The sequence below is a fragment of the Pelecanus crispus genome, chromosome 4 (genome assembly GCF_030463565.1).
Source record: "Pelecanus crispus isolate bPelCri1 chromosome 4, bPelCri1.pri, whole genome shotgun sequence".
In the NCBI taxonomy this organism is placed as follows: domain Eukaryota; kingdom Metazoa; phylum Chordata; class Aves; order Pelecaniformes; family Pelecanidae; genus Pelecanus; species Pelecanus crispus.
In genome coordinates this window covers 56,788,926-56,807,678 of record NC_134646.1, presented here as the reverse complement: position 1 = coordinate 56,807,678, position 18,753 = coordinate 56,788,926, and the positions used below count along the sequence as shown (strand labels likewise).

At 41.0% G+C, this 18,753-nt stretch overlaps 1 protein-coding gene across 1 annotated transcript in view; it reads right to left on the bottom strand.

The window, feature by feature from the left end:
• The window catches only part of SCFD2 (sec1 family domain containing 2), a 207,605-nt gene that overhangs the window by 109,157 nt on the left and 79,695 nt on the right, over nt 1-18,753 (bottom strand). The window contains exon 5 of the mRNA XM_075709141.1: nt 6,605-6,854. Within this exon, the coding sequence (XP_075565256.1) occupies nt 6,605-6,854 (250 nt within the window). The remainder of the gene's footprint in view (nt 1-6,604; nt 6,855-18,753) is intronic.

Below are 18,753 nucleotides of genomic sequence, written 5' to 3'. Positions count from 1 at the left end.
GCCTGTCTGGACATTCAAAATGTTTAGCTATTTGATGTGTTGAGGTATTCCCCCACCCTCTGTAACCCACTCTATGAACTTTTAACATAAACAGTTTAGTTTATAAACCTTTGCTCTGGTGGGGAGCTGATCCCTATCTGTTAAACCTACAGGCAGCCAGACTCCCATGGATGCCTGGAATCAAGGAGCAATCCTTAAACCTGAGTCCTGTACCCCAGACCTGCAGGACTGCCCCAGCAGGACCCAGCATTGCTAACACATTGCTCCTATTTTTTGTGCAGACAATGCAAATGCAGAGCTCCTAAAGCATGAATGGGCAAAATGGAAGCTCTTGAGAAGGCTTTGAAGACAGCACAGCTTGTTAAGGCTTCTCTAAATATTCAAAATAAAGAACAGAACTTTGAATTTCTTGAATTATGTAATCTTGGAAAACTCAGAAGGAACAATATTTAATTTTGATTTTTCTATTATTTCCCTAAATGATAGCAAGAAACAATTTGGTTGCAGCTTTATTTTATTTTGGATAAACACAGCCAGTTATAGTACTCAGCATAAATACCTATACTACATAGAAATACGAGATTAACCCCTCTCTAATTTGTCTATATGTTGCCAATGTGTTTCGATTTTAAGAACATGTTAAAAATGTCTCTTTTTAGTATCGATTAAACTCTCAATAAACAGCAAAATAAAATTTAAAAAGTGCAAATGTTTTCTTCAAGTCATGACTGGTTTTATTCATCAGTTCTGTTGTGAAACTCATGGATTACTTGGAAATAAGCTATTATACACGGGAGGGATAGGGCTAGCCTTTCACTGAACTAGTGGAACCTTTATTAACTTTATGGAAAATACTCTTGATAAAAGCATGGAAAATTTAAAATCACTCAGATTTTACTCTTGGATTTTATTGTTTTAAATAATGGTAGTTTCACAACATTTTCCTAACCTGCATGAATGGCGGGGTGGGGGGGAGAAATCACTAGCAGATACCTGAGCTATACCTCCACTGTGAAGCTACACAAGGTGGATGGTACATTCAATCAAATCTAAAGGGCCTACATTATAACCTCAGCCAAAGACCTAATTTCACACCTACCTACCCGTAATATAACCAGGTTTGGGAAATTGTTGCTCTAAATCAGCAGTGAAGCCAAGACCACAGCCAAATAGAAGTGAGTGTTGTCTGTCCTCTGAAGGAACTGGCCATCCCTGCCTAGGAATGTAAATGCTTATTGCAAAACCGGGATTGATTTTAGGATTTATGATCCTTAGGCCATGCTAGCAGTAAGGTAATGATACCTTCACTAATGTGTAACCTCATTAATGTGCAACATCTCCCCCAGGAATCATGTGTTGAGGACAATCAGAAGCAGAAGCAGCCAAGACACCATGTGTCTAACCCAATACTGCAATGCTTACACTTCAACCCACAAAATTTAGGAAAAGCATGGAAAAAGTCCAGAAATCCACTTTATGATTACAAATTTCAGGTTTTAGAGGCTGATAAACAGCAGTTCCTGGCACAAGAGGGTTCCTGCTACACCTATGCTTGAGAGAGTGCAACTGATACCTACAGCCCTACCAGCTAAGAGTTCCTGCACGTGGGCAGCGTAGCCGGCTGCCCCGCAGCCTGGCTGGCCTCCTGGCCTCCAGAGCACAACATAAAAGGCAGATCTGCTCTACAAAGCTCCCACAGAGATTTGCAGATGAAAAAAAGAGAACAGCGCAGCTGAAAAAATAGATTTTTAATTGCTTCGCGGCTCTATTAGCATTACTTTTGCATATGTTTGTAGCTGTACACAGCTCTACATGGACATTTACAAAACTAGATGAACAGATAAGATGATAAAATAAATACGATATTTTACATTTTTTTTTTAAACAGCCGCCAAAAAGACATCTCCCCCAAATGTCCCCAAACCCAGCATTCTGTTGAAAAGCATCATTTTCCATTATGTTTTTGGTCTATTCTGTTTCCCCTCCAATTTGTAACATTCTGCTGGAAACAGTGATGAAGAACATATGTCTGCGGTAAATTACACTCAGGAGAAATCTTGGAACTGTTACATTCAGCGTTATTACCCAAGGCATTAAGATAGTCTACCATGACACGTATTATTTAACAGTTCCATCAAACACAACACCACTAACATACTTTAATATTATTATGCATGCAGAAAAATTGTACCATATTTCTTAAATCTCATTGGGTGATTAACGTGTTGCATTTTCATTTTAATTAACAGCTCCAGAATATTTTTAGTGCTTCAATGAAACAAGGTGTTACCTAAATGCAGAATGTTACTGTACAAATATTTTGGAAAACATATGTTCAGGCAACAATAAGGTTGAGAAGCCTAACACTCAACAGCCAGGAAATTGTGAGTGCTTACGCTTCTTTCACAATATAAGCTTACGCAAGTGCTGCATCTTAACGTATTCTGCAGAGGGCTGTAATCATCTAGGGAAATCCAGTGTGGCCAACTGGATGGATAGACTAACATCTCCGAGAATCGCTTTCTTTTCCACTACGGCAAATACTAATCCAGTTTCACTAGGTAACACCAAAAACCAGACATAGCATAAATACCCCCTGTGCACTGATGAGCTGCATCTTTTGGGGGAGGTTTGCACTAGTTCTGCAAGGTAGTCACATCACTGGAGATTTCCTGTAGGCATAGACTCAAGCAAGCCTAAGCGAGTTTACATTTAACAAGTTTAATAGGAATAAAAGATACCTCGCATAAACCTGGCTATTACTTCAACTGATGACTTGACCTCAAAAGTCAAGTTTTCTAAAGTTTTACAAGGGTTCTGCATTTTATTTCTCAAGTGACTCCATGGGAACAACAAATAAAACCAACAAAAATGTGTAACTGTCAAGATTGCACACCTTCCATGCTTTGCAAAGAAGAGGAAAGCAAAAGGCTTGGGCAGCAGTTCAGAGCCACAGCTGAGACATGGCTTTTAATTTCAGCTTAAATCAACCTAACAGCCTTAGTACAGTGTTGGGTCCAAACTAAAACCAAAACATCAGGCACCAGTTGCATCAGGAAGCGGAGCACAAAGTCCTTTCTGTTCAAAGAAATGTAATCACTAATGCCTGAAAATGTAATTTAATGCTTTTCTTCTTCAAGTCCCAAAATGAGTCACACAAAGCTGAGAGCGCTAGTCCACTTCCTGAACTGCAAACTGAGACCCAGAGAAAGTTACTTGCTGAATATCATACAGACAATCTCACTCACTTTATTAGTACTTATTCATCATGTGTAAGAATAACGGAAGCTATGTTTTTCTGGTTCTCTGTGGTGTTCAGTCCATACACTGAATGAAGCCATGGCTCACAGAAAATACACTATATAATCACAAAATTGAAGACTGCACTACAACGCACACAGGAGTCAAATGATGGTTGCATGGGAAACTGAGTTACTGGCATTTCTCAACTTTGAAGTGCTTGGCTTTGCAGCCTACATAGTATTACTTCTGTATGCCTCTTTAAAGGCAAGTATGAATTTTGCTATCTGTTGCTATAACCAAAACTGCCCAATCGTGCATTGCTAGCAGGGTTTGAAACTTAAACCTGCAGCTCTGCAGGTTAAGCTCCTTAGTAAGAGCAGATTTACTGCAGAACGGATGTTGAATATTCAGGAACTTGGGTCCCACATGGGAACCTGAAGGCGAGGAGTGAGCCAGCAGGCAGTGTCTGAAATCTACCCAATACCTGGCTTACTTTTCTCTCCTGACATGTCCAGTTTATCATTCTTCCTATCATTTACCTTGATGGAAAACACAAAAGACCATGAACATTTTGCTTTGTTCTGATCATAAATGAGAGATTCCAAGAATTACTGAAATTTATTTTAGTCTAATTAACTTTTGTGGCCATTTAAGAGCAGAAAAGGTTGGCTCTTCTTTCTGACAGAGTAAAATGAGGGCAGAATGGTGTAGGTTTGGACCACAACCTGTCCAGCCCTGCGGCTCTTGCTAACTTGCAGAGCTAGGCTGACCTCATAAAAACAGGCCAACCTGTATTTGCTAACAGGAATAGCCAGTCTGTAGTTCATAGCATGTTCTGCTGGAAGCAGAAGATGTCTCAGCATTATATCCGCTATTGTACCAAAAGGGGAAACTAGCACTGCCATCTATTCCCTGACTTTCAGCCCTGCTGCAAAGAAAGTCCTCCTGCTGTGCCTTTGAAAGAAAGCTTGCGGGTGCTCATACCGTTTTGACTTGCTTTGCCCTCTCAAGCAGCAAGCAAGGTACCCAAGATTCAGAGGGAAGCAGGATCTAGAACACAGGCCTGGCAAAATACAGGTCAAGGAAGAGTAAGACTAAGGCTGCTCATGTTTTCTCATTCTTCCCAATTCAACTGTACTACATATACAGCAAATTACAAATTCAGCAAATTCCACTAATGCTGAGAAAGCAATCCTTTGGATGAATAAAGGCTTGAAAACTACCTAATGGGCATTCCTAGAAATTCCGTTTTACACTTTCTTCCCAAGACAATCCTTATCTTTGGTCATGACAATAAGTTTTAATATTTTTTATTCCTCTTATGAAAGTCAAAAGAACTGTCATTCTAAATAAGTTGTGAAAAAGAATGCTGATGAACCAAAAAAGTATGCAAGCAAGGGGAAATACCATCACACACTTGTGCAGAAAGCACAAACATGGTTGTGCTAAACACACAGATACAGAAATAGAAGGATGCAAGGACTCTGGCTTTGTGTTATGCAACTAACTTCGTAACATAATAACGACATGCGTGGTCTAAAACTACCTGTACTGGGTCTAGCTGGGATGGAGTTAACTCTTCATGGCAGCTTGTACGGTGCTGTGTTTTGGATTTGTGGCTAAACTCACATTGATAACACAGGAATGCTTTGGCTGTTGCTGAACAGTGCTTGCACAGTGTCAAGGCTTTCTCTTTTTCATAGTTAGATGCCTCACATAACAGAGTGAATACTTATGCCTAAGGAGATGAATGCTGTACTTCAGACACCCACCAAGCTTCTAATAGTCCACCCACTATGTAAAAAGACAGAAGTAATTTTATTTCATAAACTGAAGAATCATTGTACTGAAACATTCATTCACCTGTTCATCTCCCCAGAAGTTGAAAGCAAACACCCAGATACTCACTTTTACTCAGGAAACATGCACACTGGAAATCAAGCATACAAGTACATTAGTAAAAACTACGGAATTATTGACAGGTTATGGAACATAAGACAAGCACAATGTCTATTTTGATCTCCATCTGTGCTTGCAACTACATAACCTGAGAGCACAGAGAGCAACAAGGGAAGAGTCTATGTACACAGGAATGTGGCTTCTCTTTGGTACCCGACTGAAGTTTTAGAGACTTCAAATCTTCCCGTACTTACATTAGGCACAAGGAAGGGAAACTCATAAAACTGTGAATCAAAACACTGTTGATCATAGGAGAAAAGGGAAAATATGAAAATGGAGGTTTAGAAATGACTGCACCATATACAGTAGAAGACACCACTGAAATTGTGAGGGAAGCACCATATAGTGGACAAGATGTGCGGTACATATTGAAAAACAGGAGAACAAAAGTCTACAAGAAGCCTGAAACACTGCGGGCACCATGGCCAGGAGTATTAAAGTAACAGCACAGTGCAAATATGACTGAACATGACCATTTCCACAGTAAGAGGCTTTTAACCATTAAACTATTTTACACTCAAAGCAACAGCAGATTGGTCAGACCACACCAGTATTTTGAAGCAGAAGGATCCACAGGGAATAATACCAGAACAACCAACAGCAGAATTACCCCACCACCCTTGAGACTCCCCACTTAGGCCCATTCTTGGCAAAGGCTTTCAACTGTAAGCTCCTCACAACATTTTGATTTATGTTCATATGCTCCCTACCTCAAAGGTGACCTGGTCAACAACCTGCTCGCTATTAGTAAATATTGAGAAAAGTGACAGCAGGAAGCAAGATCCCTTCTGCCATTCAGATAAGCCACCCTCGAGCCATAGTTCATCAATTTTAATGAACGTTTTTTAATAATTATTTTTTTCTAAAATGTGACACTGTCAGCAAGAGGTTAGGGCTTTTCTAGTCTAGGAGTGTGCATCTAAAAATAAGGCTTAGCATGCTATTTTTAAAGGCTAATGTTCATGTTGTTTCAGCAAAAAGCTCAATGTTGGTTTTAGACACATTTCTTCTTTTATGCCAGACAGGCCAGCTCCTCGTATTCACAAAACAACTGTGGTTCACTGAACATGTTCCCAGGATTAATTTTGACTTCCCAGGGTCAACTTTACACTGATCAATGAAAGAAACTGTGCAAGAGATTACCTTATGAAAACATACAAACTTAGCCAACCTTTAACAAAAAGAACAACTTGTAGAGCTTTCATCAGACTCAGCACTATTCAAGGATAGCCTGTCAGCATTTGGCATATATGAACATGGGAGATGGAAAAAATCTACAGGAAATCCTTGTGCTTACTGACGTACCCTCAGCACCACAGATGAGTCAAGCTGCTTTTATATGTTTCTCCCAGTTCCCACATTCACAGCCATCCAATTTCTCACCACACAAGCAAAATCTTACCTGTCATTTTCTGCAACACATGAGATGGCTCTGGCTCATCACAAATGGCCTTGACTAGGGCCTTTTTCACCTCTTCTTCAGCTGCTTCCAGCTCTTTTCCACTTTTGACTTCTCCGACCACAGAATACATGTATACCAGCAAGACAAGGAAGTCCTCGCAGGTATAATCATCTTTCGTCCTCTCGTTGTAAGGCTTGATCATTGGCAATAACTGGTTCAAAACACCGGGCATTTCTGACTCGCTAATAGTCTGTAAACAGAAGGAAGATCACGTCAAATTGACCCCATAGTGCTTATCAGACATCAGACATACTCCTGCCTGCATCTGCAAGTTATTATTTCTCATAATAGCAGTGCTCATTTAATGAAACATTGTTCAATATCTGCATTATTCTCATTTGTCAGCACACCATCCTGTGACTTATTTGCTGCTCAGATAGCAAATTTATTAGTTTGCTACAAGTTTTTCCTAGGCACTCATGATAGCAGCCTGTTAGCACTTGAAAAGCCTGATGATTAGATCTTCTCCATGTACCAGTACAACGAGAGCACGGGAGCATTGGTCTTTGCAGTATGAATAAAAATGGCACAAAACACAAGCTCAAACACTTCTCTAAATTCCGGTCCTTCTCCTTGGGCCTGATTTTGTACTTGAGCAGAGAGTTCAAAGCCCAGCTCCCATTGACTTCAATTGATATTGCGAGCTCTCAGCACATTTGCAAACCTGACCCTGTGCTTTCAGGTCAGAAACCCAGAAAATTAGAAACAGAGGGAACCACCTGTGAAGCGTGTGGTTTAAGTGACCAGTGTGGTTTCCTAGAGGAGCTGTACAACAGGAGCAAGGACAGGGCAGCAATCACCTGCCTGTCATGTGGCCTGACCCTCTTCTCCCTCTGCCTCCTTCACAGCACACCCGCCAGCTTCTCAAGCCATGTAACAGGGGTCTTCCACACTGAAAAAGCCTTCTTTGCTAGGCAGGTCAGGCTTATTCCCACAGCACATCCATGCTGTGCGGTGAGTCAGGCAAAGGCCATGTGGATGCGGGGAGAACTACGTGACCGTGAGGCTGAAAGATGATCATAACATGTATATGAGGAGAGGAAGGCTGGCAGAGAAAAGGAGGGGGAAACTGAGAGTATGCTCGGATGTCCTAGATCCTCAGTAGTTGAAATCGCACTTGCGTATTCTCATCTCTGTGGGAGAGGTGTCTGTACAGCTTTCCTGTGGTTGTAAAAAGGAGATTTCAGACATGAATCCCCGCCGACATCCACATCACGTTAACACCAGGGCTGGGGTTTCAATCCACCGCGCGGGTCTCTGCCACTCAGGACAGTGAGTGCAAACTGCCGCCCTCGCTGCGCGCACACACCTGCACATGAAACCTCCACACGCTAGTTTTCGGCTGTGGGTTAGTTTGCAGCTCAGCAGTGGGATCAGGTGAGAAACAGGGCCGGTGCAAGGCAAGCAGGAGGAGCACGCTGCTCCTGCGCGGGGAGGAGAGAAGCACGGCCTTCCCCCCTTGACAGCCGTGATCAGTCGGATCCATCCAAGAGGTCTCCTGCAACGCCACCCTCCGTAGCCTGCTCCTTGCCCTGTGATCACCAAACAGCCCCCTCTGAAAACCTGTGGGTCAGTTCATAGCATGCAGCGAGACACTGAATCTCCTATAATCTGATGAGTCAAGCCTGCAAACATTTATTCTTGGTTGTTACTACAGTAACTTCCAACAGGCTACTCATGGTAAATAGGCATCACAGCCAATAATACACCCCTTAAATAGATTCACAATAAGTAAGTAAAATACAAAACAAACAAAACAGAAAGAGACACAGGTTTGTACAATAACAAAATCATGCCATTAGGTTTATCACTGCTTTTAACTGCAGTAATTTAGTTCTGAGCTCTTCTGACAACTAAATAGTTTTTTTTCTGAAACCCGGGCAGGAATTTCAGAGTCTAACTTTAGGAACACGGAAACTGCAAGTTTCATCTCCTGGCGTACTCCGTACAACACTTCAGGGGGTCCTGGTTTTGGTTGTATTTTGTTTTAGTTGTTCTTTGACAATCTCAGAAACACTAACAAGCATCTCATGAACTGTAAGTTTTACACCTACACTGATCCACTACAGATCGCGCTCATAAAGCAAGCATGAATTACCCAAGCTCTCAAGAAATTTTTTTCCAGCCTGTGCTATAGGAAACAAAACTTCTGCGGACTTTGGGCCCCACCCTGCTCCTGACATACCAGTTCTGCCATGGACCCATCTTTCAAGGCACTTTAATGTGGTCAGATGTTATGTTCCTATTCAAATACATACCTTAGAGAAGAATTTTCTAACTACTCACATGGTAAACCTAACAGTAAGTGCACGCTGCGGACTTGAAGCAGTAAATTACAAAGCTAGAGTGGTCAAAAGCATTTGGGAGCCAAAAAGGAACATTTAGAAATCTGGGAGGGGTTGGCACCCTGTGTGTGTTTGGGCAGGGAGCGTTAAATCACATGCACAGCAAGTCCAGGCGCCGCTCCGCATGGGAAGCAAGTCTATGGTGTTTGGCGCCGGTCTGGCATATGCTGGCAGCTGGGCTACCCTCAAGACAAGGCAGTCAGTTCCCAAATTTCAACTGAGCCCTGCCTCACTTCAGTATTACCCACTCTCTTCTTGAAAAGTGACACAAACGTATCCTCATCTGTACGCCAGTACAATAAATACCAGATCATCCAGATCCTAAAATGGAAAAAGACAAAACTTCAAGGAATTCAGAGGTATGCAGCTACTGGGAGGAAGCCACCCACAACAAACAAGCCTAATCATTCCTAAAAATCTAAGAACTGAAGATTAACCTACATGTGGAGCTATTCTGGAACAGATGACAAAACTTCAATCTATATTAATCTGAATTCACTTTTAAGGAGAGGCAAGCCCTATGCCATGTATTATTAAACATCATCTATCATCTACTGGCATATCATCTGCTCCTCCCTCCCCTCCCAATACACAAATCCTCTACTTCACCCCATCTTTAAATATCTCATAGCATGCTCCAACACAAAGATGAGTTCTTGAAAAAGCTTTATTTTGCATGCACGAATTATCCAAAGGCATGGAGCACTGAGGATGCACACGGCTGTATAAATGCAGGGTCAACAGCTCCTGCTTGAGAGTAGTAGCTCCTGAAAGTACACGTGTATAGCACCTCTGGCAAACTTTCAAATATACATGATAAAAAAAAAATGGGGCTAAACTTTCAGAATGATTTACTGGAGGGCGGGCTAAAACTCAACAACTTAAAGCAACAATTGCCACCTCTTATCTTCAAAGTAAAAATGAAAGAGAAAAAAAAAATAAAGAGCTATAATAAACCGTTAACTTCAGAACGCACGTAGGGTCTTTCTGGGGTATGAACTTCTCTGGAATGTTTTTCCCTTATCTCTTGGGAAATGGCACTACAGAGGACTTCAAATGCAACTGCCAAGTTTCAGAGGCTATTTTGTCCAAACAGGCCAGTTGGACTGGAGCGTGCATAAAAAAAAAAAAAAAAAAAGGGACTTGCAGCCTCACTGCAGAGCACTGCTCCGCAGGGAGCTGGGAAATTTGCCTCAAACAAAATCCACTGGCAGATTGTCATTATCTGGCCACCTCTGATGATTTAGGGGCTCCCTGCACTGCCTAACAATCAATCAATTACCCTGATTGAACAACCCTAAAACACAAGTTTTAAAAATGTAACTACCCATGACCCAAATTTCCTGCTGGTTATGTTGGCCTCAGGTTAGCCCCATTTGTCTATCATCAAGGGAGCCAATAAAAATAATAAAAACAGGTCAATTCTGAGCTTTCCAAAGGCTGTATAAAAACATTAATGCTGCTTAATGCAGAGCCAGCTAAGTCCCAAGCTCTAACGCCTTCTCCTCGGTTGCATTGTTTGGACATTTTAATGCTATAATCATATAATCTTCAGAATCCAGGAAGAGTTTGTGATAGATTTTTATTGTTTTCCATCTCTTTCCTCCACCCTCCTTAGTTATTTATTTTTATAACTTAAGCTGTGTAATAATTTACTGTCCCTAAGGGTAAATGAACTGACGTCAATTTGCTTATTTTTGCAAAAGGCCCGAATTTTGGCAGATGGAAGGATAGTGAAGAAAGTAAAAAAAAAATCATTTTTTCAGTTTCTAAACATTGAACATGATAATGTGCTTCAAAAGTGACATTTAAAATGTGATTTAAAGGATCTACAGGAATTAAGAGGAAGTGTAATAAACCCAAGAAAAAATGTTTTGCATTTCTGAGAAAGGAATTATTTTCAGTATTAACTAAACCTGTAAGAATCTAAAGCCATATGTATCATTACACATCTTTTACACAATAGAAAACAGAGTGTGCTGCGGAGGAAGAGAAGACGAGGGTCAGAGTTTACTTGAATTAACACGTGTCCCTGACAAAACAGAGAATAGAACCAAGCACTCTAATCCCTGCTCTTCCAGCCCACTGTCCTCAACACATCATTAAAAATATTAAAGCAAAAATCAACTTCAAGCAAGTGGAATTTATTTTCTTTTAAAATCCAGGAGGAAGGAGGAGATAAATCTTAAGAGACTACTTCACTATGTAAATATTCTAGTGGCTTTCCGTTTAGGAAGCAAAACATGTTTAATTCCTTCAGAGGTCGCATGAGTTAACAGAACTTTTTGGAATGGGAACCACACAGCTTTACAACAGTGAGGAATTTTATTGGGGAAAAACAAAACTAAAAAACAACCCCAAAAGCCAGCTGCAGGTAAAACCAGCAGAAGGATCTGGGGAAACTCACAAGCCCTTGGTTCATTTGCTGCCCTGTGCTCCTGGACCACCTTATTCAATAGAAGCTCCTTTTATTGATAGCTTAGGTGGGAATAGAGGGTTCATGAGTTGTGGGATAAGCAGCTTTCCAATGTTGCTTTATCTGATTTGTCATGTTTTAACTGAGTTTGACATTTTGTGTTTCATGATTTTGCCACACAGCATATTTGCTTCCCCACTATCCAGATGAAGGCAGAATATTCTAGCTTCTAAAAGTGACAATGGCACCAACAGAGGACCTCATGGGTATGCAAAACCAGCTCAGATCCTTTGACAGCAACAGAACTCTGCAGCAGTAATCATCTTAGCAAAAATGAGAGATGCTGCCAAGCTACGGAGGAGCCTTAGCTGCCTGCAGCGCTCAGCTGCCCATAAATCAAATACTGGAGTTCAGTTACTTGCTGTTTTACACTGTTTGGCCACCTGAGATTTGGGATTGATTGCACGTAATTTCCATATGGGTGAGAAAATGTCTGTACTCCCTACTCCCAGCAAAACAATAATTTCATGTATTTTGTTTTCATAAAATGGCCTATGGGTGACTAGTGAGTTGACACAATAAATAAGAATGATTGTACCATGTAAATTATATTTTTCCATAAGAAGCTATAGAAATCATTATAATTCCTGACTTAGGTAGGTTTTGATAAAAATGTATCTTCTCTTCGTCTTCTCTTTAAATATCTGTAGGGTATGATTGAAGAATAACCAACCCAAAACACAACACAAAAAATGAAGGTCGTCAGAGTACTACACTCTCACCATTAGGAAAATGCTCAATCTGTCAGCATCAAAATACATAGCATCCAATTACTGAGGCAGGCTGTTTTCTAAGAAGAGGCTGAAATCATTTTGATAACTCAAGTCCACCGTCTGTACACTTCCTTTTGCAGGAAGTGAGTTTGAATGCCAGAAAAGTTTTAGTCTCAAACTTATGTTTCCAGCTGGGGAGGGTTGACAAAGCCTTCCCTTGCCGGGGGAAGGAGCAAACTTTAGCCTTAGGGAAAAGCAGACAAAGCATCCAGCGAACTCACAGCAGCTTGAGAGTGGAGGTGTGAGATGCTGGCAGTAAATGGCCGCTTCCCGTAAAAAAAAAGTCATTAAGATAAGGAGAAAAATCACATTATCTATTGTCGGGGACCAAATCAGGTTTATGACTAGCCCTTGTCAATACCAAAAGACTTGCATCTTCTTCTCTTTAATGGCAGAGTCTGTCTATTCATTTGATAGACGATACAGAAATCCACCAAGAATACGTGCATAAAGAAAACAGCAGAGAAAGATGAGATCTAAACTGCTAGTGAGAGACACAGGAAACAGTAAAAGTATCTAGGACCTCTCTCCTCTGTCATTACTCTTAATGACTCCTCTGTCTTTAATGAAATATCCTTACAGAGCCAATTCTATCTCCTGTCCCCTTTTCTGCATTTATCACCCACTCTGAGCATTGCCCCAGGAACGACATTCTCAAAACTGCAGAGACAATTTCCAGGCAGCTCTTGTAGACTGAGTCTTAAAATTCTACCGTAAACAAATAAAAAGCAAATAAAAGAAAATGAGTAAGCTTTTTAAAAGCTATTTTTAACCTGCCTCATGCTGTCAAAGACACAGATTCACATTCAACCTACGTGCATGCTCTCCCAATTGGCCCTCATTCTTGCCTTCTGCCCACCACAGCAGCCTCTTCCTTCTGCGCCTGCAGAAGTGTTTTTGTGACTGTGCATTAAAACAAATAATTTTACCCAGACTGGTTCTCTGCTCGGGTTTACTGCTTGGCCACAGAAACACTTACACTAGCCATGAAGGCCAAGGACTGGACTGCTTCCTTATGCAACAGCACTGGCTTGAAGCCTCCATGAACTAGAGTTCAAGGTTGCCAAGAGATATAAAAGAAAATTATATGAATAATCACCTGCTCTTTGGATGACTTCTTCAATACACTGTCATATGGTCAGATTCTTAATTGGCGTCTATCAGTGAATACTACCGACATCAACAGTCCTTTGCCAATTTATACCTGCTGAACATCTATCCATGATGTTCGTACTTACTGCAAAACACCGTGATGAGTCAAAGGCAAGAAAAATTAACTTACAACATAAAGTTTTTAAAAAGCATGACATTTGTAAGCTCTTCTGGTCAGAGATTTTTTTTTTTTTAAACATGTGTCTTGCATAATTCCAAAACCACACCACTGACACTTAACAGCTAATATGTGATAACAACAAAAATATTTAAAACAAGCTGTTCAAGCCCTATCATTTCAAAAAACAAAACAAAAGCAAAGCCCAGGACATTTCTTTCAGCCAGTAACTCCCTAGCCCATGATCATGACCTAAGCAATTGGATTCCACCTATATCCCATAGCCAAAGAAGTACATTCCCAAATTTTTCTTTAACTTAACTTCCTTAGGACATAAAAAGAAACTGTATTTTGAACAACATAGTTAAGATTTGCTCGTACCACCTTGCTCCTGTCTTTACTGAGCACCACAGTTGTTTGGCAGCAATTTCCTCATTTTCAATCATCTTGCAACTTCTGCAGTTATTTTTGTTTCTTGTGTTACAAGAGGCAGATTCAGTTACTGTGTCAGAACTGCAAGACTTACACATACATTTTGAGAAAATTTAAATGCCATCACAAAAGCTTCTAATAAACCCACTGATCTCCCACAGTACAGAAATCACCTCATCCCAGTGAGTTACCCTGTCTGGCGATGTATCATTTCATCGCACAGTCCAGTTTTTCCCTCTCCCTTTGGAAACCATCTAAGTGTACAGCTGTGTTAAGATATTTTAATGGGTTCATGGGGGCTCAGCAGCAACAGGATACTGAAAAAAGGATATTTAATAAGTCTGGATTTTATTAGACAAAGCTCTGCAAGGATAAGGACAATTTTACTTAAATCACCACATGTCTGACATAAGAGACTCACTCATCAGCAAGTTAAAAAGGGAGTACTTCCAACCTACTCAGTCAAAAGCTTTTAGCTGTGATGGCTTCTACAGACGTGCTCAGTAAAAACATGAATCAGCATGGCAAAAACAGTGTCAGAAGAATGAAAAAGCAGTACGGGCACAGTCAAGATAAAGCATGTATCGGAGAAAGATCTTGTATGTGGTTTTTTTTTTGAGGTGGTCAGTTTGTTTTGATAAGCTTTGGAATATTGGGAAAACTGCCAGAAGGTGGTAGGGGTTCAATACTGAGAAAAGGGCGCCGGGATAACATAATATCTGAGGAGGTTAAAACTCACATCGGCTTTGAGAAGAACAATGGGAAAGCGTTCAATCACTACAAAGCAAAGGATAAGAATCCACAGGGACAGAAAGCAAATAAAAGGGGTATAAATCAAGCAAAATATAGTACAACCAAATCAGTCATTCAATAGTGCAGACCATATCTGCAGAAGGAGGGGATTCTATCCCAGGAGATGGTTACTGAAAAAGATTTGAGAGATGCTCTGGACAAAGAAAAGGACATGAATCCTTGCTTAGATCACTAGCTATAACCTTTCAGGTTTGAAAAACAGATGACCCAGAGGGGGTAAAAGGTCTAAAAAATCATGAGTGGGCTAGAGAAGGCAGGTAGGGATTGCTTGCTCACTCTCTGTCCCAACACAAGAACTAAGGTGCAATAAACAAAGCTGGTAAGAGCCAGTTTACAAAGCAAATTAAACGGAGGTAGTTCTTCATGCAATTTGCTCAGATGCAGAACTCCTCGCCAAAGGTGGTTGTGCTGCTAAATTCTTACTTAGGTTCACAAAGATGATGGGAAAACTCACAGGGGAAAAAATTTCCATCAAATATTAGTAAATACACAGAAACTACATCTGTTCCAGAATTCAAAATGGTCAGAGCTGGGAGACTATCATATAACCTTGTCCTCTTCTCTTAACCTTCTGTAGGCAGCTGCTGTTGAGTATAGAAAAAACAAACTAGCGCAGCTCCATTTTTGATCTGATCCAGAATGGATATATTCACCTCAAAGCCATGGCAAAAGGACCAGTATAACCACAAAATACAGTATCCGGGGGAAAGAAGTAGGGCAGCAGGTTTATTACAGTATGTGCCACTGTCAGGATTAATTCCAATATATTGTGCTCAGTTCCAGTGTCCACATTTCTAAGCAGCTGTGGAAAACTAGAGATAATGTTGGAGAGAGTTACAAAAAAACTAAAAGAGTAAATTTCTTCAGAGTGAGAGGCAGCTGGCTTATCAAAAGGGAGAACAACAGTTTATGTATGTCTCTTCAGGCAGAAGAAAATTTCAGAGCATGAGACAGCTCCTGAATCTAGGTAAGAAAGGCACAGGAGAAACAAGGGAAGTTGAAACTATGATTTTTCCAACTCTCAGGTTAGTGGAGATCCTCTCAGTGGCATGCATATTTCAGAAAGACTTTGGAGGGTGAAAGGACAGAAAACAAGCAGAAAGCACAAACTCAGCAGTCTCACACAATAAAACACTATGTATAAAATGCATCTGGTGAATAAAACCATAAACCCTTTGGCACAGTGCTTAATTGCAGTGAAAAGAATTGTGAACTGTGAGGGAAAAATAATTTAGAAATAGCAGAAAGGATAAAGGTAATACACACTGAAATACCAGACATGCTGTGAGAGCTGGCACACAGCAGTAAATTATAAAAGGAGACTGTTTAACAGTCAAAATAACCCCATCTTGTGCCTTTTCCTCCACATCCTTGCCTTCTGAGGCACCTCTTCTCTCTCAGCCCTTTGCATCATCCTTCACTCCTACACCAGTCTAAAGTCAGAAGTCCGAGAAACTCCTCAGGGTTGCAGGGAAACCTCCAGACTTTTGGTGATGGGTCAGGCCATAGTGGCCACTGGTACCAGAAATGAAAAAAATGAGATGGCCTGGGACAAGGACAAAATGGGAAAATAAGTCTATTCCCAATGGGTGAAAACAAAAAAGATTTTGGAGCCCACATGACTGTTCGGCTTCATTTGAAAGAAATTTGTTTTCTTATTGCTATTGGCTTTTTTTTGTGTGTGTTACCTCACCATCAAACTTTTTAAAATAAACCCTACAAGTCAACCCTACAAGTTATACTAACAGTCAATCAGGACATCTATCATACACTGCCACAAGCATCAATACCAGTTTGTGCCAAAGCATCGTATAAATCATGTTTCCAACTAAGTTATGGCCAAACATATACCTGAAAGCTTTTAGCGATGCTTAGAGATTATACTATCACAAAAAATATGCTGAATAAGGGTACTGTTTGGCTAAAACATACCCCATTTCACAGTCTCCCTGGAATCCAACTTTTTGTTGACAATTTCAATGGAAATGGATGTAGCTCTGAGCAAAGCAGCATTCTCTCTTCCCCATCCCTTTTCTTCTCTCCCTTTTCTTAAAAAAAAAAAAAAAAACCTAGGAAGCGTAGTGAAAATCTATCACTAAGATAAACATGCCCGCCAAAAACTGTTGGAATTTACCAAAATATTAGGAATTGAAATTCCTATGAGTCAAGGAACTTGAAAGCCCTTTAAAATGTCAACTTGCATGAGATGGCCGTATGAGACTAGGTGCTGGATCACGTTACTGCATTTTACAGATACAAATTTAAACAGTAGCTAACTGAAATATTTCACATTGTCTTTAAAATATTTTATACCTCGGTATGCAGATAGACAAAGACATAATATATGACATAAACCACAAAGCAAAAATATATGGACATGGGAGGTTTGCACATGAGAAGATCCCACTGCTCTGCCCACAGTCCCGGCTGGAACCACAGGAAGGAGACAGAATGGCAACACAAAGACATGCAAAGGCAGATTATCAGTCCTCTGCAGAGCACCATGGCTGTTAATCAGTACAGTAAATGTTATCACAATAGAGTACTGACATTTCTAGCCCTTGTACAAGGCTCGCCATGCTTTAAACAGGATTCAGGCTTTCATGATGATTAAAGGCAGATGTCACACGCATGAGTAAGTTTGCAACGTAGGAGCCCCTCATCCATTTTTGTGTGTAGAAGGAATCTTTCACTGACAGGACATCTTCGCTGAAGGATGCTGTGGCACGATTTGCACAAGGACGAACACACTCCTTCCCTTTTTCAGGTTAGGAAGAATAAAACAAGCTTAACTGTACAACTATATCTCATTTCATCCTATGAAATGTATCAGGTTAAAACCTTAATTTTCCTGTCCAGTTTTCCACTGCCATTAAAAACTAATCAGGATATCGTCTTTTGGAGAGCAGTGGATGGCAGAAACAACAGTGACACTTCGAAGTAAAGGATGTATGTTTTTTCCCTATAAACGTGCAAGAACTGCAGCCGCAATAACTACTGATCATACATCAAATATAAAATATCAAGTGAAATCGGGCATAAGCAAAATGGCAATTATTTTTCCACTGTGATAATGCTACAGTGAAAAACTTCTGAAATCCCATTCTTGTTTTAATCTTCTCATCCCATCCTGGAAATCTTTTCCTGCTCAGGAGGCTAACAGTTCTCTCTTCAAGTAAAGTTTAATTCGGCTGCCTACAAGCTGTTCCTTCAATTCTAAGGAGTTAAGACCAAGCAGGAATCCCCAATGCTCGTATTCACAGGCAGTGGTGAACAGACTGCACGCCCCAGGTTGGGCACACCTGTGCATGGGTACACGACCTTTTAGGACGCCAGTTATTAGAAAGTATACCCAACACCTGCTTGTCAGTCATGATGCTCCATGCCCCTCGGCCCACATGTCTTTCCTGCGACTGGCATGCAGCAAGTCCTCTCCTCTTTCGGCTCCTTTCCGAGCTCCCATCATGCCCCCGTGGGGCCGTGCCGTGCTGGGTGGCACTGGCAGTGGTTGTGCAGCTGGCTCCTTGCTGTGGATGGAGAAGATGTCAGGCTGCTCTCCCACTGCCAGCTGCAAGGGCCATGTGAGGGCATCCTGGCTGCCAGGGATTGCTCCTGCCACACCTCCTCCCCGTCCGTTTGTCCAGCACGAGCTACAACTAGAAAAACAATCCCGGCTTTCTGTCCCCCTGGGATTTCCCTCCCACTCAGCTGAACGCCTGAGTCAGCATAACTATCCCTCATGATATCACATTTGTGCAGAGGGAGCCGACTGGAGCACAGGACATCTGGTCCCAATATCTAAAACCACTTAAATCATGCATGTCATTCCAAACATTTAAGGACTTCAGAAGTTTTCAGTTACTTTCATATATATTTCCTAGTTGCTTCATGCAGAAAGGTTTTCTTATGTTCAAGTTTCACTCTGAAGGTCTGGGGAAATGTATATTCCGTGCCATTTTAACTAGAAACATCCCCCCCAG